The sequence below is a fragment of the Jaculus jaculus genome, chromosome 19 (genome assembly GCF_020740685.1).
Source record: "Jaculus jaculus isolate mJacJac1 chromosome 19, mJacJac1.mat.Y.cur, whole genome shotgun sequence".
In the NCBI taxonomy this organism is placed as follows: Eukaryota; Metazoa; Chordata; class Mammalia; order Rodentia; family Dipodidae; genus Jaculus; species Jaculus jaculus.
Genome location: NC_059120.1, coordinates 42,954,378 through 42,979,481, shown reverse-complemented (window position 1 = coordinate 42,979,481; position 25,104 = coordinate 42,954,378). Strand labels below are relative to the sequence as shown.

The 25,104-nt window shown below is 43.9% G+C and overlaps 1 protein-coding gene across 1 annotated transcript in view; it reads left to right on the top strand.

Annotated features, from left to right (window-relative positions):
- Kcnc4 (potassium voltage-gated channel subfamily C member 4) overlaps positions 1-10,495 on the top strand; it is a 53,982-nt gene extending 43,487 nt beyond the window's left edge. Inside the window, exon 4 of the mRNA XM_045138809.1 lies at positions 10,047-10,495. Coding sequence (XP_044994744.1) covers positions 10,047-10,195 — 149 coding nt within the window. The 3' untranslated portion in view covers positions 10,196-10,495. The remainder of the gene's footprint in view (positions 1-10,046) is intronic.
- Positions 10,496-25,104: the final 14,609 nt, after the last annotated feature.

Sequence of the window (25,104 nt, the reverse complement as noted above, 5' to 3'; positions counted from 1 at the left end):
GCCTGGCTGAAGACAGCTCAAGTCAGAGGAGGTGGGTGAAAGCATCCCAGGGGAAGCGGAAAGGAGTCCAGCACCCTGCCCAGCTGAAGCCTGCTAAGAGAATATTCTCCCCGTGTCCTCACAGGATTGGTGCTAATACTGCTTTAGGGACCTGTAGGATCACTGTCCCACCCTCTGGCTATGCAGTAGCCCCCACTGGAGGCAGGCCAAGCCTCAAATGACCCTGGATTCTTCCTCTTGCAGGAAGGGAAAGGAAAACCATCAGAGGCTGGCTCTCCTGTCACCCAGTGGAAGAAATAGAGCAGAAGAAGGGTGGGACAGGCAGGTGCTGTTCTGCCCACAGGGTTCCGGAGGGAACTAGAAGCTACTCTGTGGTGCCTCCCCCCACAGGCAGCTTTCTTGCTAGAAGGATTACACAGCATGGATTCATTCTCACTTGCAGCCAGACTGGCAAGAGTCTGAAGTGCCTCCAGGAGCCTGGCCCCTGCCCTGCCCTCATCCAATCAGCTGCAGAGTCTAGTGTCCAAGGCTCATTGCGGTATCCGCAGGTGACCTGGGACATCATTTGCACCTCGGTTACCTGTTGAGTATCCAAGAACAGTCCCTAAGAGTCACGGTCAGAATCCATTTTCCCATCTGCGGCTTATCTGACAGTGAGGAGGCTGGGGCTGGAGCTGCGTCTGGAGCCAAGTGTGCGACACCTGTTTTTTGAGAGCAGCCCTGGCACGGGCTGCATGGTCTAAACTCTATAGCCTCTTGCTCTGGGAAATGCAGAATTAATTGAATGACATGTGCAGCGATTACGGGAAGAAAGAGGAGGGTGGGGGAGGACTGTCTGTAGATCCTGCCACATAGACCAGGAATTAATTCAACCTGTCACTTTATATTGAGCGCCCTTAGCAGGTGTCAGCAGAGCGGTCACCTCGTTTATCCTGACTACAGTACCTCATAGCCTGAGCTTGCATTTTGCAGAGCCAGTCAGAGCCGTGCGGGGGCCCACAGAGAGGCTGCAGCACTAGGGTGGAACAGGCCACAGCTGGAGCCTCAATGCCTTTCCATTCCATCCCATTACATCCAGTCCCGTATCAGCTTACCACCCACTAGGTCCCGGAAGTGGTGCCAGATAGACGCAACACAATCTTCAAGTTGATGCGGCTCACTGCCTAGCAGCTGACAACCAGATAGATACACCGCCTTTCCAGACTTTCAGAGGTAATTCTGGTTTCAAACGTCCTGTAAGATGAGCAAGGACAGAAGAGAGAGAGAGAACTGGGAACGTGCGTGTTGTCTTATTCACACCTATAACCTCTATGATTCACACCTATAACCTCAGTGCCTGGCACAGGGCTCGGAGCAGAGTGAGTGCTTCATGCATCTTTGTTAAATGAGGAAATGAATAATTGCCCGACTGTTCTGAGTTGTGCCAGCAACCCCTAAAACTTGGCAAGGATGCAGGAATCAACTGTTTGCTGATCGCCGCGGCTAAGACCTCTGGTGTCCTCTTAAGGGGCTTCCCTGCTTCTCGCAGTGAGCCACTCCAGACCTGAGCTCTGCAATCTTGCAGTCAAGCTCCAATCTGAGTCCCCCAAGTCCAAGTTGTCAAAGATACTAATATTAGCAGGTCAGAGTCAGCACAGAGGTACTTTAAGATGCTTAGCCTGACTGGGGAGCCCTAGAAGGAACTGGGTGTATTTTTAGCTCTTTGGGTATCTGGAAAGGCATTGAGATGCAGTCGTTGTTACAGACACCCTGGCAAATCAGTATTCTGCTACTGGCCTCTCCACACCAGCAGTTTCCATTCAGTGTCTCAAAAGCAAGTGTTGCCATGGAGATTGAGTGCCAGGACAACTGAACTTCCTGTCAGGAAGCCACAGCACAGGTAGAGCTCTGAGCCAATGGAAAACAAGGAGCTCCTTGGATGACCACAGCTTCTTGCCCCGAAGGTAAATGGTGGCAGAATTCCCTGGCACCCTTAGAAGGGGTCAGCCAGAGGATAGAGGACATTATCTCTGAAGCTACGTTCTGGGAGAAACTGAGTCTATTTCTGCTTTATACCTTTCTGTCCCTTCATTCTCCAAAGGACTGTGGCTATCTAGGCAGCAATCTAGAAGGTGCAGGGGAGCAGGAAAAGTGGCAGAGGCCAGGGCTGGCACATACCTACACAATGTAAGCATGAGCCTGAGGGAGGCCGGGCTAGCCTAGTCCTGGAGCTGTTAGAATTACAGAAACCCTCTCTATGGATGGCACTGTGTAGGATCACCACATTTCATTCTTGCTGTACCTGTGTATCTGATATCATGAGCAACCGAGATGAAAACCTGAGGCTCCAAGGGACTGTGTGGCCCACCTGTCCTCACAAAGCTAGTGAGAGGTGGAACCGGAAGAGCACTGGGGCTGTGCTCATGGACTTAGGTCCACAGCCTCAAGAAATGCCCAGAAGAGTGGTCAGTCTGAGCTGCACACTTTATAGAAAATCGACTGAGGCCTAGAGAGGACATGCTACTGGTCGCTCAAGGAGTTGGTGTTAGGGCAGGGTCAAGATCATCTGCCTTCTTTTCTTCTCACCTTCTAAAGCTCTCAAGGGAAACCTGCCGCCCTACATATTTGCTGCGCTGTCCCGAGTCAAAGAATGAAGCAAGTAAGAATTATATTCGGTTGCTGTCAATGGAGATCCGACCCAGTGACGTAAAGCTATGAGTTTATTCCTTCTCATCAAAGAAATCCATGCTTGGAAGGTTGAGGCAGGAGGAACAATGAAGCCAATGTGAGACATTCTTCTTAGCTGCTCTCCAACTTATTTTTGGAGACAAAGCCTCACACTGAGCAGAGAGCTCGGCAATTTGACCAGCAAGCCCTAACCTCCATGTGCCCAGCGCTGGGGTGACAGGCACAGGCCACCACACCAGTTTTTATGTGGGCGCTGGGGATCTGCACTCAGGGCATACACTTTCCTCGCTGAGTCATCTCCCCAGCTCCTGAATAAATGGTTTATGTTTCTTGTGTTTTAAAGGTTCTCTGTACTTTTTGTTTTGTTTTGTTTTCAATTTTTTGAGGTAGCGTCTCGCTCTAGCTCAGGCTGACCTGAAATTCAGTATGTAATCTCAGGCTGGCCTCAAACTCTAGGCGATCCTCCTACCTCTGCCTCCCCAGTGCTGGGATTAAAGGCATGTGCCACCACAACTAGCTTTTTTGGTACTTTTCAAAGTTTCTGTGATGTATATTTATTTGGCAATGGGAGGGGGAGGAAAAACATCTATCCTTCAAAAAATCCACATAGGTGATAATTTGTTTCACCTAAAGTCAAAATGAATGTCGGTTCAATTCAGTTTGAAGGAAATCGACAGACCATATCACTGATAGAATAGTCATGAGGCGAAAAAAAAATGTAGCCACTCTACCAAGAAGCCAAAGGGATTCATGACTTGATGCATGATCAGCAACAAACCCAGAGCTCTCTCTCGTGCTCGCTCTCTCCCTCTCTCTCTCCCTGTCTCCTCTCTCTCTCTCTCTCTCTCTCTCTCTCTTTCTCTTTCTCTGGGCTCCAGCTCCTCCTCACACCAAAACCCAGCAGTCTCCGGCTGCAGGGCCATGCGGTGCTGCCTGGAATCACGCTGAAGAAGTCCACTGAGGCTCAGCGTTCACAAAGCCCACATGCTCTAGGCTGCAGCCCTTTGAGTCCAAGGAAACCTCAAATATGTAAGACAGGTCGGTGTTGTGGAAGAGTGTCCTCTCCTCCCCACAGGCCAAAGAAGTCCCAAACCAACTGAATGTCTGGGCCCTTCTGACACCTGTCACTGCAATGGAAATACTTTAGGAGCAGGGGAACCCACCCAAGACTGTCCTCCACTGAGCTACACTCTGAATTCTTCCAATATGGTTTTTTTTTTTTTATTGCCTATGATGGTGCTCCCTGACAAGATGTTCAGGTGGTATGCTGTCCAAGGCATGATGAGAGGTTTTGAGAAGGGGTGATGAGGAAGCCAGGGTCATTGTTCCTCACATGCAAATGAAGCATGGGTGGCTCCATCTCTAGATGAGCCCAGATATCCCTAGGTATCCCAGAATCCTTTCTCTCACAAATGGACACTGATCGGAAGGCAGCTGTAATGAATTCCTTGACCTCTTAGATGCAGATGTTCACAGTGCTGTACCAGGAAATGCTGGTCAAATCTCTGGGAAGCGTGTGTCACATGAATGACAGGCAAAGACCCAAGAAGAGACGGCATTTGGGTTTCACTTGCCCTTTCAGCCTACCTAGAGGAGAGAGGCTGGGAAAATGGCCCTAGAAAGGATCACTTCATGTTGGAAGAGTGGGCCAAGGGACTAGAAGAATATATGACTTTCTTTTATTTATTTTTGAGGCAAGCCCAACAGACTGGCTTTTTTATGAAAGAATGTGTGCACATGAGAGAGAGGGAGAAAAAATTGGAATTCTAAGGCCTCCAGCCACTGTAATCAAACTCCAGATGTGAGTTGTGAGTGTTACCTTGTCTGCAAGTTCAACCTTGTGTATGTATCACCTGATGCATCTGGCTTACATGGGATCTGGGGAGTTCAACATGGGTCCTTAGGCTTCACAGGCAAGTGTCTTAACCACTAAGCCATCTCTCCAGCCCTCATGACCTTCTTAATAATGCCTGTGGACCACCTATTCCCTGACTTCTCCCTATGTGACAAAAAGAAAAGCTCCATTTTGGGCAAGCCATTGTGGTGTGGTCTCTGTGACAGGGAGCCATGGGCAATGCTAAATACCATCTAAAGCTGGCCAGAGCTGGGGAAAGTGGGATAGCAGATTTGCCACCCTATATGCAGGGCCTAACCTGGCTGTTCCCAGTCTGAGCTTAGAGCCTGGACAAGCTTGGGTCAGTCCACCCATTTGTTCGATGAAGAAAATAAACAATGTGGCTGGATTCTCCCACAGAGCTCCCGTGGACAGGGTGCACCTCTCCGAGGCTACTCTTCCTTGACGGTTCTTCTGCATCACTCTGGGGAGCAGGAGGATTAAAATGTTGTGGGTTGATTTTACTCCTCCCAAGAGAGAGGATGGCTCCCAGGAAGACGCCTCTTATTTGCAAAGCCCCTGAGAAATAGAAACTTGATCTTATACCCAGGGAATGGGTCTATTTCCTCCAGGTATAGCAAGACCCCAAAATGGTGAGTCATGACCCTTTGGGACCTTAATGCTTAATAAAGAGAAAATTATGAGTGTATTATCTACCATATGCTTCTGAGGTCAACAATGTTTATTTTCTCTTTTGTGGTGTGCTGGGGATTGAACTCAAGACATTGTAAATGCTAAGCGGGTGCCCTACCACTGAGCTACACCCTCAATTCTTCTTTCTTTTTTGATTTTTTTGAAGCAGGGTCTCACTCAATCCAGGTTATCATAGAACTCACTCTGTATTCCTAGGCTGGGCTCGAACTCATAACAATTCTCTCATCTCAGCATCCTGAGTGTGAGGATTAAAAGGTGTGCATGCCACCACATCTGGCTTCACCCTCAGTTCGTCCAATATGTGTTTTGAATACCTGTGATGTATCTTATAATCTATACAAGATGAACAAATGTCATTGTCAGGTGCCTGGGATGAAATCTGGATTGGAAGTAATGATGCAAATACAAGGACTGGGGAGATGGCTGAGTGAGTAAAGTGCTTTCCTTGCTAGCATAAGGACCTGAGTTCAAGGCCCAGCACCCATGTAAAAATACCAGATGCAGGGGTGCACACCTGTGATTCCAGTGCTGGGAAGATGCAGATAGGGGATTTGTGGGGCTCACCAGCCAGTAAGTCTAGCCTAATTGGTGAGCCCCAGGCCAATGAGAGATGATGCCTCAAACTCAAGGAACGAAACTCAAGGTTGTCCTCTGGCTTCCACATGCATATATACTCACATGGACCTGAACACATGTAAAACACCTCATAATGCAAAAATTTTAGAATGTAAGTGTAATACCTATTGAGAAAATATCTGGCAAAAAAAAAAGTATCTGAAATGACCTGCTTTCTTTTTATTACCTACTCTATAAGAAAAAAGCAATTGGTATGGAGCTCTGAAAATAAGTAAACAGAAAGTTCAACATTTTCACAATAACTACCTGAAATATGGCTGACATTTATTATTGGTTATGATTACTATCTTACAGTTGTAAGATATTTAAAAACTGAATATCCAAACCATAAAGATAACTTTACCAAGGTTTTCCATTGATGTTTAAACTCATTGCAGTGCTTAATACAATATTTTACATCTTATTAGATATAATGATAAGCATATACAAAAGTCTTCTGGCATTCCTTAGTAATTGCAAAACATAAAAAGCCACATGCCCTCAGGGAAACATTTGCTTTTCTACCATGAAAAATGGCTGAAATAATACATGAAAAAATATGGCAATAAAAATGCAATCTTTTGTCAGCTCACATTATTGGAAGATGCATAGAAATCATTATTGAAAATTTTAAGAAATGAATATTAAGACAGTACGCCTCATAGGAAGCATGCTATATATTTGATTAAGAACATAGAGATTTCTAACATCTGTTAATGGAATTTGCTAGATTTTATTGAAGTATCTTAGGAAAAGCTATTTTTGAGCCACTAAAGGAAAGGTATGTGGGAGAAGAATAAGTGACTTCCTTCATAAAAATACTTTATGGGAAAATTATTGACTGGAATAAAAAGAGGAGACACCATGGTTACAAAAGTAAAACCACCCTTGACATTCATTCACTGGGCAGCAAAGATGTTAAAGATGGGTGTGCACAAAATGAAGAGCTGTTACTGATGTCTACTTCATAAAAATAAAGTCCTCAACATATAATAGACTTCTTGCAACACTTGGTACCAGGAAGATCTTTTAATTTACATAGAGGTTCACTGATTTTTCTCCTGACCAGTATCTAAAGATTTACCAACACTAAAGATAAATATGTTTTTCTCATACAAAAAGGCAATGGCTCCATTCTCCTTGTCCTTGTCTGTGATGACTAATGGCTGTTAGGTATGTTTTAATGAGTAATCTTAATCTGTGTGTTCAATAATAAAGTGATGCTTTATAAACTCTATAAAAGTAAAGTTATACTAAAGAAGGAGCATTTGGAAATAGATGTTTGGGTGTTTCCATCACTACATAATTTTGCCCAGAGCATTGCTTCTAGTACAATCAGTCCTCCGTACCTACCAGTTCTCTATCCTTAGATGCAACTGTCATGAGCATAAAATGTAGTTAGACCTAAAATGCTTATATCTAGGCCAAATGTACACAGACAGGACATTGTACTCACCATTATTCTCTAAACAATTCATTTCAACAAATGTTTGCATAACATTTACACTGGGTTAGGGATAGGTGACCTGAAATCCTGGGTTGCATGACTGAATGTGAGGCTCACACAAACACACACACAAAAAAAATGGCAATAGCAAGATTTCTGAATGCACAACCACAGATTAATTCGGAATCAGATGCATAATGAATCCAGGTGTTGCTGGCAGAGCTCATGTGTGTTGCATCACATGACTTTGCTGTAGCTTTAGTTCCGAACGTGCGCGCATATTTCGCTCCGTACATGCTGTGCAGAGCCAGTGAGCGTTGCCTGGAACACCTTGGCTCAGATGTTACACATTGCGGTTTGCAGTTTGCACACGTGAATGCACAGCATACATTGGGCAATAAAAGAACAGCCCCGGAGATTGGTCCTTGCCTTCTGCCTTTCTTGAGACAAAACTTCTCATGTTTTGTTCTGTTGCTGTTTGCCATTGAGAATGCCAGACCAGCTGGCCCGAGAGCTTCCAAACGGACTTTGACACCCATTGTCATAAGCTACTTAGGGTTACAGATGTGTGCGCCACTTGGGCTCTGGGGATTTGAACTTGGTGAATCATCAGACTTAGGCAACAAGCACTTTTAACCACTGAACCATCTCCCCAGCCCTGTGGTGTTTCTGTTGTACAGTTTTCTGCTTCTTTAGACACATAATAGCTTTATTAAAGCAAACAAAGACTTTAATATCTTCCTAGTATCATTCCTCAGAATGTAAGCATTAAATTCAGATCTCTGTGGATTACATAGAATGTTTGATTTTAAAAAACTGCTGTTTGAGTTGCTGATATGCCTTTCATGAGCAATCATTAGATAAATTTTGGCCTAGGATTAGGGCAGAATTTCCAGCAATTTCTGAAATGGCACTAAACATACTTCCACCATTTTGTTTTACATATTTATGCAAAGCAGTCCTTTCAGCAGTGACAATTATAAAATCAAAATATTGATTGACTCTGAAAAATGTTGAAGATGGTCTATATCCTCCAGTATCAAACATTCAGCCAAGACTTAATTCTTCATGTCAAAATAAACAAGCACATCTATCTCATCAGCATGCAAATTTGCTTCCCTAGAACCAACCCCTTTCTCCCATCCAAGTACTAACTAGGCCCAACCCTGTTTAGCTTCTGAGATCAGGGGGGATCAGGCGTGTTCACGGTGGTATGGGCTTAGACCCTGTTCTGATATAAGGAGACTACGTTTCCTTTAAGTCTCTCATATCCAAACACTTAAATTGGAAACAGTTTTCTGCCTTTTTTTAAAATTCTTTTTAAAAAATATTTTGTTTATTTATTTATTTGACAGAGAAAGAGGGAGAGGGAGAGACAGAATGAATGGGTGTGTCAGAGCCTCCAGCCACCGCAAACAAACTCCAGAAGTGTGTACCCCCTTGTGCATCTAGCTAACATGGGTCCTGGGGAATTGAACCTGGGTCCTTTAGCTTTGCAGGCAAATGCCTTAACTGCTAGGCCATCCCTCCAGCCCTTAACATTTTTTAGATTAGGAGTTTCCATAAGTTTTAGTTTCAGTTTTCTAAAATTATAAAAATATAATAGTTTTTGTAACAAATACAAAGTTGTACAAATTTTTCTGTTTGAAAGAATATACTTTGAGGCCAGGTGTGGCGGTGTATACCTTTAATCCCAGCACTTGGAAGGCTGAGCTAGAAGAATCACTGTGAGGTTGAGGCCAACCTGAGACCATAGAGTGAATTCCAGGTCAGCTTGGGCTAGATTGAGACCCCACCTCAAAAAACATGTACATATACACACACACACACATACATACATACATACATGCATACATACATACATACACACACACACACTTTGAGGTACTATTGGAATTATTTGATGCTTATACTGCCTTAGATCATTAGCTTTCTTTGTGTGAAAAATGCACAGTCTTCATACAATATAGTCTGTCGGTAGCATGTGAATATATATGGAGAACAGGGGCTCCTTTTATATTATAGATCAGTAAACAAAACAAAACATTTTTTGATTTTACTTATAAAAATAACAAATTCTATCCATGACCTCACAGTGCCTGACACAAGACCATCATCATAGGAGGAAAAGATCATGACATCAAAATAAAAGAGAGACTGATTGAGAGGGGGAGGGGATATGATGGAGAATGGAGTTTCAAAGGGGTAAGTGGGGGCAGGGAGGGCATTACAGTGGGATATTGTTTACAATTATGGAAGTTGTTGATAAAAAAATTGAAAAGAAAAAAAGAGGAAAAAAATAAGAAATTCTTTGGTCATACATAGGCAATATCAGCAGGTGGCTGGGGACTGGTACAGGTCTGCCCTTGAAAGTCAGGAGAGCCCAGCTACCACTTCCTTCAGTTACTTCTTGGCAGATGCTTTAGCAGCCGCTAAGCCTTTAGGAAACCAAAACAGCAGGGAAAGATCCCACCCTGCATGTGCTCCCTAAACCTATGCTGCATTTTTGACTTACTGATATGGATCAGGAACAAGGTAGCTTTTTCATTATTTTTTATTTATTTATTAAAGACAGAGAGACAGACAGAATGGGCTCACCACAGCTTCCAGCCACTGCACAGGGACTCCAGACACATGCGCCACTATGTACATGTGGCTTAAGTGGGACATGGAGAATCGAACCTGGGTCCTTAGGCATGGTAAGCATATGCCTTAACCACTAAGCAATCTCTTCAGCCTCTTTTTTTTTTTTTTCTTTTTTTTTGGTAGGAAGTCAGTTAGTGACTGGCCCAGAAGAACATGGCTTCCGTGGCCCTGGTACTCCAGTGTTATCCAGTGCCATCCAAGATGGTAAGCAGCAGCAACAGAAGGTTCTGGAACTTTTCCAAACTTACCATCAGTGGGCAGGCCCTTCCTGAGTCCGTGGTCCTCCTGCCCCCAACAACCAATCAAGATCCATTGTATACTTTTGGACTTGGCAATGAGACACATCCTCATTGGATGCCTAATTCATGTAAGTGGACCTGGGCCAAGCCTCCACTTAGAGACAGATTTCCCCTTTCCTTTCACAGCATAGCATGAGGGGAGGAATTCCCCTTGGCTTGGAAGTTTTCCTGTTTCTGTCCTCCTACTTCAGCTCTTCCTTAAAAGTTCTCCATGACTTAACTCTTTTTGGTGTCTGTGATTTTCAGTTCTGTGTTAGATGTGCACTTGAAAAAGGACTTGCAGCTTGAGAACATCCTGAGTTCTGAGCCCAGAGCCCACACAGTCTCTCCTGCATCATTGTGGAGATCCAGTCTATAACATTAAAATAATAAAATGTCAAGTTTTATGATGATGTTTGAATTTCTTTTTCTTCTGGAGTGGACATGAACAGGATTCTAATCAATATTGTTTGATATTTACTCTCTATATGGTCCTCAAAATAAACTTACTTCTGTATTAAAAATTATATGCATAACTTGAAAAAAATATTTTCTACATTAAAAAAATTGGGGGACTGGAGAGATGGCTTAGCAGTTAAGTGCTTGCCTGTGAAGCCTAAGGACCCCGGTTAGAGGCTAGATCCTCCAGGACCCACATAAACGGGATGCACAAGGGGGCTGGAGGCCCTGGCACACTCATTCTCTATCTGCCTCTTTCTCTCTGTCTGTCACTCTCAAATAAATGAAAATAAACAAACAAAATATTTGTAGTTCTATGGGCCAGGAGTGGTGGTACCTGTCTTTAATCCCAGGATTGCCGTGAGTTTGAGGCTGGACTGGGACTACAGAGTAAGTTCCAAATTAGCCTGGGTTAGGGTGCCGCCCTGCCTCAAAACAAATTATTATTGTAGTTCAAAAAAGCAGTCTTAGCCAGGTGTGGTGGGGCACGCCTTTAATCCCAGCATTTAGGAGGCAGAGGTAGGAGGATCGCTGTGAGTTCAAGGCCACCCTGAGTCTACAGAGTTAATTCCAGGTCAGCCTGGACTAGAGTGAGACCCTACCTCGAAAAGAAAAAAAAAAGTCTTTCTGACAGCTGGCCTCTTATTGAAGAGTGTTTACTTTGTCTTCTGATGCAGGTGGAAGCCCATGGCCATTTCCTGCCCTTCTCGGGCCTCTCCTCTTCCCTGTCACCTGCCCCAGCACCTGTGTCCTGGCTCTACAGATGTCATATTTGTAAATGTAAATCTACAGCTCAGGATGTCCCTTCTGAACGTTCAGTATGAAGCCTGCCTTTTATTTAAGGAAATAAGAAATGGCTTATTCAGGAGCCAAATATGAATGACCATGGGTCTGGGAACACAGATTTAGGTTACTCCAAATTCCATGTTTCAATGTGTTAACAATTTCATGAAAGTTTTATAGTTACAGAACAAGAGAAGGTCGTAAGTCAAGGCACTTTTCAGATACATTGGCTGACCATCAGGTAGGCTGGTTACAGCAAAGAGGGGCAGAGGGATGTCCGCCATAGGCCTCAGCTGCTATCTCACGATATTGTTAGCTCTTGAGTTGGTAAAAACTGGGGTCTGTTCTTACCTTCCAGAAAGGATTAAACCTGATCAACTGATAGTCACCAGGATGTTATCAGTCCGTTCAGCCTTGCCGGAAGTAGGTACAGCAGATACAGCTATTTTCTGGGAACGTCAGTTCACATTACCCCTGTTGACCAAGCATCACACTTTGTGCATGCAGAGGCCAAATGTCATATTTTTAACTATGTCCCACACAGCTAGGAAGGCTCATTCCTAGGATCTAGTACACGTGAGGCTGAGTAGTATGAAAGCCTTCCTTTCTATCCTCATCTGATTTCCTGAAGGCCACTGATAAACTCAGTCTCCTCTTTGACACAGCTATGGTTCTGCCCCACCTGGTTTCTGTTACCTGTCACCTGCCTTCCCAACGCTTGTGCAGGGGCCCTTCCTCCTCCCCACTTGTCTGAGGCCTAGGTTCGGGGCAGGACCCTGCCCAGTCCCACTTCCATCTTACTCCTCCATGGCCCTTATCCCCAACCCCTTGGGTCTGTCCCTCCTCGGGGCTTTTCTTCAGCACTTCCTGCATAATCTGGCACTATGACAAATATTTGTCATGATAAGAATGCCCTACCATTCCTACCTAACTGTCAAACCATGAGAGACCTTGTAAGTCCCCAGGACCTGGAGCCGAGTTCTGTGTAAAACAGAGCCAGCTGTACCTAGGTTGCACTTGAAAACACCCTTGATGACAGTGTGACATCTGGAGCCTGTGTGGTGACTCGTTTGCATCTGTCACTCGCACATTTGTTTATGGTGGAGGGAGGCCTTCTGTCGCTCTGGAATTGCTGCCCACCTGGTGGCAGAGGAGACACCGTGGGGCTGTTCAGTTTTTCTGGGAATAGCCGACCACCATGAGCCCATGGAACTAAGGGCTGGTTGCTGCCTCGAGCCTCGGATAAGTTTTCGTAATAACAGCTGTTCTACACCAAAAGATATTTAGTAAAACCTTTAGAGATTTTGGTGCATGCTTAAAAATACACGAGAATTTAAGTGGGTTTTTTTTTTTTTTTGTTCCACGCCTGCTGGACAAACATGTCCACACGTCTAGGCTAATATTAGGGCTGTTTATTTCCTAAGCCTGACATCTCCTTGCCCATCTAAGATTGCTGCTAGAGATGGAATGACTGACATTTGTCTTGGCACCGTTGAACCAGAAAGGATTACCAAGGGTAAGTAGGAGCATGTCTGGGCAACACAGACAGAGAGACGCCTAGAAATATATGTGCTGCTCCAAGTGTGGCCACCATCTGGCCCACAGTTATTTCTAGGGCGCAGAGTGACCTTACATAAAGGAACCCAGGTTAGAGGGGCTCATTTCAGGTAAAGTACTGGCAGGCTTCCAAGCCCATCTTTGTCCCCAGAATAAGAATCATTCTCCCCACAGGAAGGATTTACTTTAGAGCAAATTCAGACTTAGAAGACAACAGCCTCCAATTTTTCAAGCTTTTCGAGGGGTCGGCATTACAGACCCTTCACAGGCCTCTCTCTAGCTCTGGTCCAAAGCTCTCCTGGTTCCCTGGTCTAGTGGAATGGAAAACAAGTCACTTTCTCATATGGCCTTTAATACTACTGAGGCAGTCTGGAGTTCTGAAAGGAAATACATATATATCAGGCAAATGTCCCCTGTACCCTCTGAGAGCTCCAGGCTGAGTTTATAAACTAAGCTGAGCATATATGGATGAACAGGGTTTGGGATATGCACATTTGTTATGTGCATGGGGACATCACAGGAAAGAAAAGTGAATATATCAAAACCAGGAGAGATCTAGAAGTCTATGGTCTTTGTTGGGGGAAATGGAGGGGGATACAGGCAACTTGGGGAGAGTGATTTTTTTTCGAAAGATGTATGGGTCTCGGAAGAATAGGTGATAGCCTGTGACAGAGTCTGTGGGGCTGTCAACCACCAAGCTTCTCTTCTGTGATGCAATTAATCTTCTCTGGTTGACGAGACTCCCTAGGAGGGGATTCTTGACAACTATGTTCCTTTGGGGAAATCTGTCTTTAGTCAGATAAGAGAAGCTGAGAAATCTTCTGTCTGTTTCCCAAGTGCCCGCAACGAAGTAATCAGCATACTAATGCTGCATATCGTGGAACTTCTTGAAAGGAGGCGATGGAGTAAAAAAAAAAAAAGCATAAACCAGGCTGGAGAGATGGATTGCTCAGTGGTTAAGGCACTTGCCTGCAAAGCCTAATGACCAGGGTTAGATTCCCCAGTACCCACAGAAAGCCAGATACAGAAAGTGGAGTTTATTTGCAGTTACTAGAGGCCCTGGCATGCCCATTCTTTCCCCCTCTTTCCCTCTCTCTGCTTGAAGATAAGTAAATATAGGGCTGAAGAGATGGCTTAGCTGTTAATGCATTTGCCTGCAAAGCCAAAGGATCCTTGTTCAGTTCTCCAGGACCCACATAAGTCAGATGCACAAGGGGGCACATGTGTCTGGAGTTCGATTGCAGTGGCTAGAAGCCCTGGTGTGCCCCATTCCCTCTCTCTCTCAAATAAATAAAATATACTAAAAAGAAAATAAGTAAATAAATATTATTTTAAAACACAGAACCAGTTGAAATACCAAAACATTATTAGAGCCAAGTGTGGCGATGCACACTTGCAATTGCAAAACCTGGAGGAGAGCGAGACAGGAAGATTGTGAGTTTAAGGCCAACTTAGCAAATTTCTGTCTCACAAAATAATAATATTATGCATATAATGATTTACTGATGTTATGCTAATATTAATAATACTACTAATACTATTTTCCCTATGCCTTCCATTGAGAAGCCCTAGAAAAATCTCTTCTATTTAGGGTTTTTTTTTAACTTTTTATTTTTTTTTTAATTTCCCTAAGCTAGAGGCCTGAGAAAACAAGCTTGCAAGTAGCTAATGAGTAAACAACAGAACTCTGTCTCTTTCAGCCTCCAGCCTTGGTCAAAATTAAATTTAATTAAAAAATAATTACCCACCCAGAGGGTGTTGTCTTTACATTGGTTCTCTATACTGCTAGAACTTCCCAAAAGTTGTTTCTGGACGCTGTCTCCAGGCAACACTGAGCATAGCCACCCGCTCTTCTCTAGGCTCCTGGAGTTCCTTGGATTAGGGCACACTTATGTTAACCCTCTGTGGGTTGGAGGTAGAACCCAAATTGTCATGACATGTCATTTTAGCCAAGGAAACCTATGCTGGGACCTTGAAGAGGCACTCTGAGACAGAAGATGGGTAGGACAGGTTGGGTCCGATCATGCACTAGACATAACTCCAGAAAGCATGGAGAGGTTGGGCTGGTGGTGCGGGGGCAGGGAAAGGGGGAATCAACCAGGGATAGGCTAGAGACTTGGTCCCAAGGCTGCATATAAGGTCACAAGCAGCACCGCAGGGCACCCGGGAGGTCCAGCCACTTCTAACTTGAGTCCAATTACGTCTGTCGGCCTGCTGTGCTGAGGCTGGAGAATAGAGCGAGCGAGCAGAAGAGCAAGTGATATGGCCCATCAGGGATGCCGATACAGGCTTTGTGTGCAGCGGTGTGGGTACACTGCTATATGGATGGATGATCCTGGCTGAATGAAATGGTCGCAGTCACAGGGCGACACTGCACCATGCAGGGCTGCGCTCACGAGGAGGGCAGGGCCAGGGAGCAGGATGCACCGATCCTATGAGCAAGGCCAGCCCCAGCACCTCCCTGTCCTCAGGAAAAGGACAGTGATGCTTGGAACCCCTTGGAGACTGCCTGGAAATACAGTCCTTTGTTGTTGGTAACCCTGGTGGCGGCCTTACTAATAGCCAGGCTTGCTCTAAGCACATTACTCATTAGTTTCCTCAGAGATCCTAGGAAGTAGCAGCTGAATTCCCATTTTACAAATAAGGAAAGGTTAAACAACTTACTTAAGGACACGGAACTCAGCAGTGGCAGGGCTAGGATTTGAAGCCAAACAGTCTGGCTCTTGTCTCTGCTCCTGGCTGATGCAACTGCCATTGCTGCCATTCTTAGCCTGGGTTGGCCCCTTCGGTGATGTCCACTCCTGGGGATAAGCCGTATTTCTTCCCCTCAAGTTCTTGGCATTTGTATCTCAATACAAAGAAATAACTGAAGTGTGTGTGTGTGGGGGGGGGTATTATCATGGGATTTTTTTTATAATCATGGAAAATGTTAATGAAAATTAAATTTAAAAAAAGAAATAACTGAATGAATTTTCTGGGTTCTTGGGGACCCAAGTCTTACCACTGTTTGGAGAGTGTTTGCTCCTTTATTTTATTTTATTTTATTTTATTTTATTTTATTTTATTTTATTTTATATATTTATTTATTTTGAAGCAGGGTTTCTCTGTAGCTCAGGCTGACCTGGAATTCACTATGTAGTCTCAGGGTTGCCTTGAACTCACAGTGATCCTCCTACCTCAGCCTCCCAAGCACTGTGATTAAAGGTATGTGCCACCACACCCAGCTTTTTTTGGCGGGGGTGATGTTCCTCCTTTTGATGTCCCCTTACCATCTCCTGGGTGGTTCTCCTAAGGCATCTTCTTTCTAACCTTGCCTTACTGGACAAGTTGAGTGAACAGCATCTGCCAAGGGGGCCTGCGTCGAAACCAATCAGAGCAGCCCCAGGGGTCTGGTAGCTCCCATTTAGCAAGCAGCCTGTGCCTCTATGGTAGAGCTGTCCAGGGGGAAAGGACTGCTCTTCAGAATTTACTTGGCTGCAGTTAGCTGTCTCGAGTGGGCTTTGCTAGTAAGAATGGCACTGGCTTCCTGGGAGCCAGGAGGGTTTGGAGGTCAGTGGGGCCTTATTGGATCCAGTACCCAGGCCCTCAGGTGGTGCAGGACAACAATGCTCTCCTTTCAGACCCAGGACAGCGTTGTGTTTGCTAGTTTGCTGTTTATGCTGCAGTTACTGTCTAGGGGTTTCCTTTGAAGTAAACTTGGAAGCTTTGAGGCACGTAAATACATTTCTGGCTCAGTGCTACATGTGCATGTGAATATGCACTGTGCACATGGACAGACACACACACACACACACACACACACACACACACACACACACGCACTCAGCTAATAGAAGGCCATGTTGATTCTCCTGTTTCCTCACCTCTTTCCTAAACCTGTGCATTCCAGCTACCAATGCTCCTCATACTCCCATCTTCCACAGAAGCACTCCTAAGACATCTAGAATCCGCTTCTTGCCTCTTTCCCCAGCCAGTGAAGCTTTGGATTAGGATATTCCTTTAGCCACCATCTCATCTTGTTTTTAATAGGGTTAGCCTTCGAAAGTCAGTTGCCATCTTTAATCCTTCTCACTCCTGATCCTACATCCTCATCCCCAGGAGAGGACCATGAGTGGTCTCAGAAAGCAATTTTCCCCAAGGTCTTCCTATAGTGCAGGATCTAAACCACATGGAGTTTGTTTTTCAGCCAGATCTATTTTGGTATAATCTACACAGAGTTTAAAAAAAAAAAAAGGCTTTTTCCATATAGTTCATATTCATGTGTGTGTGTGCATGGGTGGTGCATGCACACGAATATGCCCTTGCAACACCCCATATGCTCACCTGCTGTAGGGTGGCTTGCCTGTAGTGGCCAGAGCAGAATGCCCAGTGTACCACTCTACCACTCTTCTACCTGGTTCTATTTGAGCCGGCATCTCTTACTGATACCAGGGATTGATGCTTTTCACAAGGCCAGGTGATTCCCAGGTCTCTTTTCCCATTTGTGGGACTAGGGTTACAGGTGTGTGGCCATGCCCAGCTCCTTACATGTTATCTGGAGATTCGGACTTGGGCGGTTTCGGGCCCTCAAGCTTACATAAACAGTGCACTTAACCATGGAGCTGTCTCTCCAGACCTAGTTCTTACATTTTTTGACACTTGAGATCGTATAACTACTCTCCTCATCAAGGCACAGAGAGCATTCTCTTATACAACTTTGAAGTCAAGTCTCCCACCTCCCCCATGTCCAGCCTTTCACAGCTAATAGCCTAGGTTGGTTTCATTTTTCCCTGTTTTCGCTTTTTTCTAGATTTTCACATAATGGAACCCAAGTGCAGTCATGTACATTGTTGAATGCACCAGTACACTCCCCATTCTTCTTCTATGATGCTGGGTTGTAGTCCAAGCATGGGCATGCCACAACATGTTCATCCGTTCACTAAGTGAAGGACTTTTGAGTTATGTCCAGTTTGGGAAAAATTTTGATAAGATGTCAAAACATTTTTGTAGGGCTGGAGAAGATTGCTTAGTGGTTAAGGCACTTACCTGCAAAGCCAAAGAATCCTGGTTCACATCCCCAGGACCCACTTAAGCCAGATGCACAAGGTGGCACATGCATCTGCAGTTTGTTTGCAGCAGCTGGAGGCCCTGGTGCACCCATTCTCTTTCTCTCTATCTGCCTCTTTCTCTCCTTCACTGTCTATTATAAATAATAAATAAATAAATGAATAAATAAATAAATAAATAAATAAATAAAATGTTTAAGAAAAACTGTTGTGTAGAGGGTTTTTAAATTATTCATTTATTTGAATTGAGAGAGAGAGAGATTGAGATTGAAAGAATCAATTACCAGGGCATCTTGCCACTGCAAATGAATTCCAGATGTATGTAGCATTTGTGTGCATCTGGTTTTATGTGGGTACTTGGGAATTGAGCTCAGACCTGCGGGCTTCGCAAACAAGTACCTTTAACCACTGAGCCATCTCCCCACTCCTGTGTAGAGGTTTGTATGTGGACATATGGCTTTGTTTCTTCTGGATGAATATCTAGGATTAGGGTTTCTGAGTTGTAGAGAAAGTATATTTAACCTCTAAGATATTGCCAAATTGTTTCCAAAGGTGGCTATATTACTTTGCATTTCTACTGACAAAGTGTGGATAATTTTTTGCTCTGATCCTGATAAATATCAGACATTGACTCACGATGTGCTTCATGGTACTTTAAAGATAATTTCTATGCCTCTGACTCAAGGGAAGTTTTAGAAGGCAGAAATTAGGATTTGGTTATTTCTATGCTAGCCTCACAGAACACAGCAGGGTAGAATCTAAAATATAAACGTTATTACATAAATTAATACATGAATGAAGTTGTCCAGGCTGATTTGCAGTTTCTAAAGATCAGGACTATTTTTTTTAAATATTTTATTTCTTTATGTATTTATGAGACACATACACACAGAGAAACAGAGAGAGAATGGGCACACCAGGGCCTCCAGCCACTGCAAATGAACTCCAGACACATGTGCCACCTTGTGCATCTGGTTTTACTTAGGTACTTGGGAATTGAACCTGGGTCCTTTGGCTTTGCAGGCAAGCACCTTAATTGCTGAGCCATCTCTCCAGCCCCAAGATCAGAACTATTGATGCTTCATCCTTCTTACATGGAAAATCACTGTGGTCTAAAGAACTCACCTGAAGTCAGGCAATCCTGTTTAATCTTTGTCCTCACCTCTTCTTGAAATCAGGGTGTCCTTGGGCTCTCCGCCCTGGTCCCTTTTTCTTAGACAATTGTCTTGGTCTCACTCCTTTGGGAACAAACTAAGTATATAGTGAGCTTCCCCCTCCAGTGGCAGATATGGCCAGTGGATCCCTCAAGTATGTACAAACTACTTTTGAAGTCTCAGGAGTGTGGAATTAGGGAACTGTCTTAAGCAAGTCACTTCTGCTTCGAAGGATCAAGCCAGAGGCAAGGAGCTGAATGAGAATACACTACTGGCATCATGGTAGACTTTGAGACACAGTGGCGGTTCAAAGCCTTGTGGTCCCTGTGGCCACACATTCACTAGATGTCTTGCGACATATACTCATTGGGTTGAAGACAGATAAGATGGGCATTGGGGGCTGGGGAAATGGCTTAGTAGTTAAGGCATTTGCCTGAGAAGCCTAAGGATCCTGGTTTGATTCCCCAGGACCTATGTAAGCCAGATTCACAAGGGGGTGCATGCTTCTGGAGTTCATTTGCAGTGGCTGGAGGCCCTGGCATTCCCATTCTCTCTTTCTCTGTATCTGCACAAAAGGAAAGCGAATGAACTCCAAGAAAATAAAGCTTTAGGGGAGCTCATGGTGACCAAGGTAGGCAGAAATGTTATGTGATGGGGGAAACGAGACTACAAGGCTGGAAAGGATTGCGCATCAAAGGAGATTTGAATCCTCTGACCCAATCACAGAGCATCAGAGGTCAGTAGCGAATCAGGGCATTTGACCACAGGATTCAGGTCTCTTCTTCCCCAATAAAGCGTCTTTATCCCCTTCAAATTGCCCCCAGGTGACCCCAGCTGCGAATTACACTGCTTGGGACAATGGAGGGGTTTATTGATACAAAAGGTCAGCCTACAAATAGACTTAAGTCCTTAGGCTTGAAATGGAATTCTCAGAAGGATCTTTCCAGCTAGGGTTAAGGGAAGGCTTGGGGACATGTTGGAGGATCCTAAGGACCAGAGTTCTGCAGGCGGGCCAAAACAGACAGGAAATAACAAGACAACAACAAACAACAAAATAAAAGGACTCTTTGAAGTCAAGGACATTTCATTCCTCTTATGGGGACTGACAAGATTCAGAGGCCACCAGGACCTTGGAGACATTGAGCAGAGAGATGAGACATTGAACCTTCGGAAGTAAGACAGTTGTGAATTCTAGGTATCTTCCCAGTGAGGTGACAGTGTGGTTGGGGAAAGGATGAGTGAGTGATGATCAAGAAGAGAGCCTCAGGTGGACTTCCGGTTAAGATGGCAGTGTAGGTACCACGCCAAAGCAGCCTAGGGGGGAAAAAAGACCAAAAAAACTCAGCAAAACACACACTTTTACTAAAAAGTGAGATGTATAGGAAATTGAAGCAGCAGCAGAGAAGTAGAAGAGTTCCAGAGCATCCAGAGCCCGCACAGGCCGGCAAAAGCGGCTCCGGCAGCTCGGCCAACCGCCGCAGCCGCGGCGCAGCAGAAAGCCGCCAGACTTGGCTCGAGCCGTAGGCAAAGCCAGGTGCGGGATTTTCCCCTCACACCGCGCTCTCCGCAACTCGGGAAACGTGAGGGGAGAGCGGCAGCGAGCAGCGGAGGAGCAGACCGCGAGGTAGAAGAACGCTTGGAGCAGCGAGACAACCAGAGCAGCTGCGGCTCCCTCCCCTCCCCCACCGCCTGAGGCGAACAGAGCAGCAGCCCGGGACCCGGCCACGCCAACAGCGGGACCCAAGCAGGAGCAGAGTTCGGCAGCAACATCAGCAGCTCCAGCACCGGTAACAGTGGCCCCAGCAGCAGCAGACCCAGGAGTGGCAGCAGCGGCAGACTCGGCAGCAGCAGCTGCAGGGGGAGCAGCGGCAGTGGACACAGCAGCAGCAGCTTCAGCAGCAGTGGTGGCTCCAGCAGTGGCAGCTACAGCAGCAGCAGAGGCAGCAGCAGTGGTGGGTCCAGCAGCAACACCTTCAGCAGCAGTGGCTACAGCCCAGCAGGGGCAGCTTGAGCAGCAGCAGTTCCAGCAGCAGGGGTGCTGATCTGCAGGGCCACACTTGCCAGGCTCGGTTTGGCCCACAGGAAAAGCAAGTGCCCAGCTCCAGAAATCAGAACAGCAGCCCAACGGCCCAGGCAGCAACTTGACTGAGACCAAAATCATCCAAGGTAACTGGGATTGCACCAGGGAAGGGTCTCACTTGGTCGCAAGCTGACTTGGATCCCTCAACAGACCAGAAATCTTAACCTCTTTGTTGATAGAGGATCTGGTCGTTATAATAACTACTCCTGCATACATACTTGGGGCTGTTTTTTGATTGAATGTGTACAGTGTTTAGTTAAATTTTAGAATCTACCTGTATTTTATTCCACTCAGCCTGCTTGAATACTCCTATAGCAGGGAAACTCAACCCCTAAGAACATCTTTGTAGATACTCTGAGAGTCTTAAGAGCCACACCTAACACCTTAAGGTCCTACCCTGAAAATATATTACATCAAATCAATTGATACAGCTAAGAATACACAGCTATCTAGAAAATCCAAGCATTAACTTATTCCAAGATGCAAAAATATATACATTATAACACAAGAAACACTAAAAAGCAAGATGATATAAACCCACCTAAAAGTATTAATGCATCAGAAATGTCCTCCAGTGAGAGTTAGAGGAAATGCCTGAGAAAGAGTTCAAAAGAATGATTGTAAATATGTTCAAAGAAGTCAGAGAACAAATCAAAGGAGTCAAAGAGGAACTTAAAGAGGAAATCAAAGGAATCAAAGAAGATGCAGGACACCAATTTCATGAAATAAAGAAGGCAATACAAGACATAAATAAGGAAATAGAAATAATAAAGAAAAACCAGTCAGAATTACTAGCAATGAAGAACACAGTTAATGAAATAAAAAACTCTGTAGAAAATCTCACCAGTAGGATGGATGAGGGAGAGGGCAGAATATCTAAGCTAGAAGACCAGGTGGCAGACCTAATGCAGTCCAACAAAGAGAAAGACAAACTTATAGAAAAGTATGAGTGGTAATTTCAAGATATTCGGGACACTATGAAAAGATCCAATATAAGAATTCAGGGCATAGTAGAAGGAGAAGAACTCCACTCCAGAGGCATAGTAGGCATCTTCAACAAAATCGTAGAAGAAAATTTCCCCCAAATTGGGAAAGAGGTGCCAATGCAGATACAGGAAGCCTTTAGAACCCCAGCCAGACAAAACCCAGAAAGAACCTCTCCTCGCCATATTATAATCAAACTTCCAAACACACACACCAAAGAAAAAATATTGAAAGCAGTTAGAGAGAAAAATCAAGTTACCTACAAAAGCAAGCCCATCAGGATTACAGCAGATTATTCAACACAAACTTTTAAAGCCAGAAGGGCTTAGAGTGATATATTCCAAGTTCTGAAAGATAACAACTGTCAACCAAGGTTACTTTATCCTGCAAAGTTATCCATTCAAATAGATGGATAAATAAAGACATTCCATGACAAAAGCAGGTTAAAGGAGTATTTGAAGACAAAACCAGCTCTACAGAAAATACTTGATAGAATCCTCCATGCTGAAGAAAAGGAAAAGCACACATATAAGGAACCTAGAAAAAACAAGCAATACTCAAATACTAGTTAACAGAAGAGAGCGCAGGTAGAACCAGAAACTCACACACACACACAAAAATGGCAAACAAAAATACACACCTTTCAATAATATCTCTTAATATCAACGGCCTCAATGCCCCAACGAAAAGACATAGATTTGCAGACTGGGTTAAAAAGCAGGATCCTACAATTTGTTGTCTCCAAGAAACTCACCTTTCTACAAAGGATAGACATTATCTTAGGGTGAAAGGTTGGAAGATGGTGTTTCAAGCAAATGGGCCTAGAAAACAAGCAGGGGTTGCTATCCTAATATCAGACAGGGTAGACTTTATTCCAACGTTAGTCAAGAAAGATAAGGAAGGTCACTTTATATTGATTAAGGGCACACTCCAACAGGAGGACATTACAATCCTAAACATATATGCACCTAACATGGGGGCTCTCAAATTCGTCAAACACTATTAGAACTAAGGTCACAGATAACACCAAACACAGTGGTGGTGGGTGACTTTAACACCCCACTCTCATCAATTGACAGGTCATCCCGGGAAAGAATAAACAGAGAGGCATCTGGACTAAATGAGGTCATAGAAGGAATGGACCTAACAGATATATACAGGACATTTCATCCAAAGGCTGCAGAATATACATTCTTTTCAGCAGCACATGGAACATTCTCTAAAATAGACCATATATTAGGACACAAAGCAAATCTTAACAAATTCAGGAAAATTGAAATAATTCCTTGTATTCTATCTGACCACAATGGAATTAAACTACAAATCAGTAACAAGAAAGGCTATAGGGCATACACAAAATCATGGAAACTAAACAATACACTACTAAATGATGAATGGGTCAATGAAGAAATCAAAAAGGAAATCAAAAAATTTATAGAGTCAAACGATAATGCGAACACAACATACCAAAATCTCTGGGACACAATGAAGGCAGTTCTAAGAGGTAAATTTATAGCCTTGAGTGCCTATATTAAGAAATTAGAAAGGTCGCAAGTAAATGACCTAATGCTTCACCTTAAAGCCTTGGAAAAAGAAGAACAAGGCAAACCAAAAATCAGTAGATGGGAAGAAATAATAAAGATTAGGGCAGAAATTAATGAAATAGAAACAAAAAGAACAATCCAAAGAATTAATGAAACAAAGAGTTGGTTCTTTGAAAGGATAAACAAGATTGATAAACCCTTAGCAAATCTGACCAAAAGAAAGAGAGAAGAGACACAAATTAATAAAATCAGAGATGAACAAGGTAACATCACAACAGATTCCAGAGAAATTCAAAAAATCATAGGGACATACTATAAAAGCATATACTCCAGAAAGTATGAAAATCTGAAAGAAATGGATGATTTCCTTGATCTATATGACCTACCTAAATTAAATCAAAATGAGATTAATCACTTAAATAGACCTATAACAAACATGGAGATCCGAACAGTTATCAATAATCTCCCAACTAAAAAAAGCCCAGGCCCGAATGGATTCACTGCTGAATTTTACCAGACTTTTAAGGAAGAGCTAATACCATTGCTTTTTAAGCTTTTCCAGGAAATAGAAAAAGAAGGAATTCTACCAAACTCCTTCTATGAGGCCAGCATCACCCTGATACCAAAACCAGGCAAAGATAGAACAAAAAAAGAAAATTACAGACCAATCTCCCTCATGAACATAGATGCAAAAATTCTCAACAAAATATTGGCAAACAGCATACAAGAATATATCAAAAAGATCATTCACCCTGACCAAATAGGCTTTATCCCAGAGATGCAGGGATGGTTCAATATACGCAAATCTATAAATGTAATACATTAGATAAACGGGTTGAAGGACAAAAATCACGTGATCATCTCATTAGACGCAGAGAAAGCATTTGACAAAATCCAACATCCTTTCATGATAAAAGTCCTACAGAGACTGGGAATAGAAGGAACATATCTCAATATAATAAAGGCTATTTATGACAAGCCTACAGCCAACATATTACTAAATGGGGAAAAACTGGAAGCTTTTCCACTAAAATCAGGAACAAGACAAGGGTGTCCACTGTCCCCACTTTTATTTAATATAGTTTTGGAAGTCTTAGCCATAGCAATAAGGCAAGAGACACACATAAAAGGGATACAAATTGGAAAGGAAGAAATCAAGTTATCATTATTTGCAGATGACATGATTCTATACATAAAGGACCCTAAAGACTCTACTAGCAAGCTGTTAGAGCTGATCAAAACCTACAGCAATGTAGCAGGATACAAAATAAATACACAGAAATCAGTAGCCTTCACA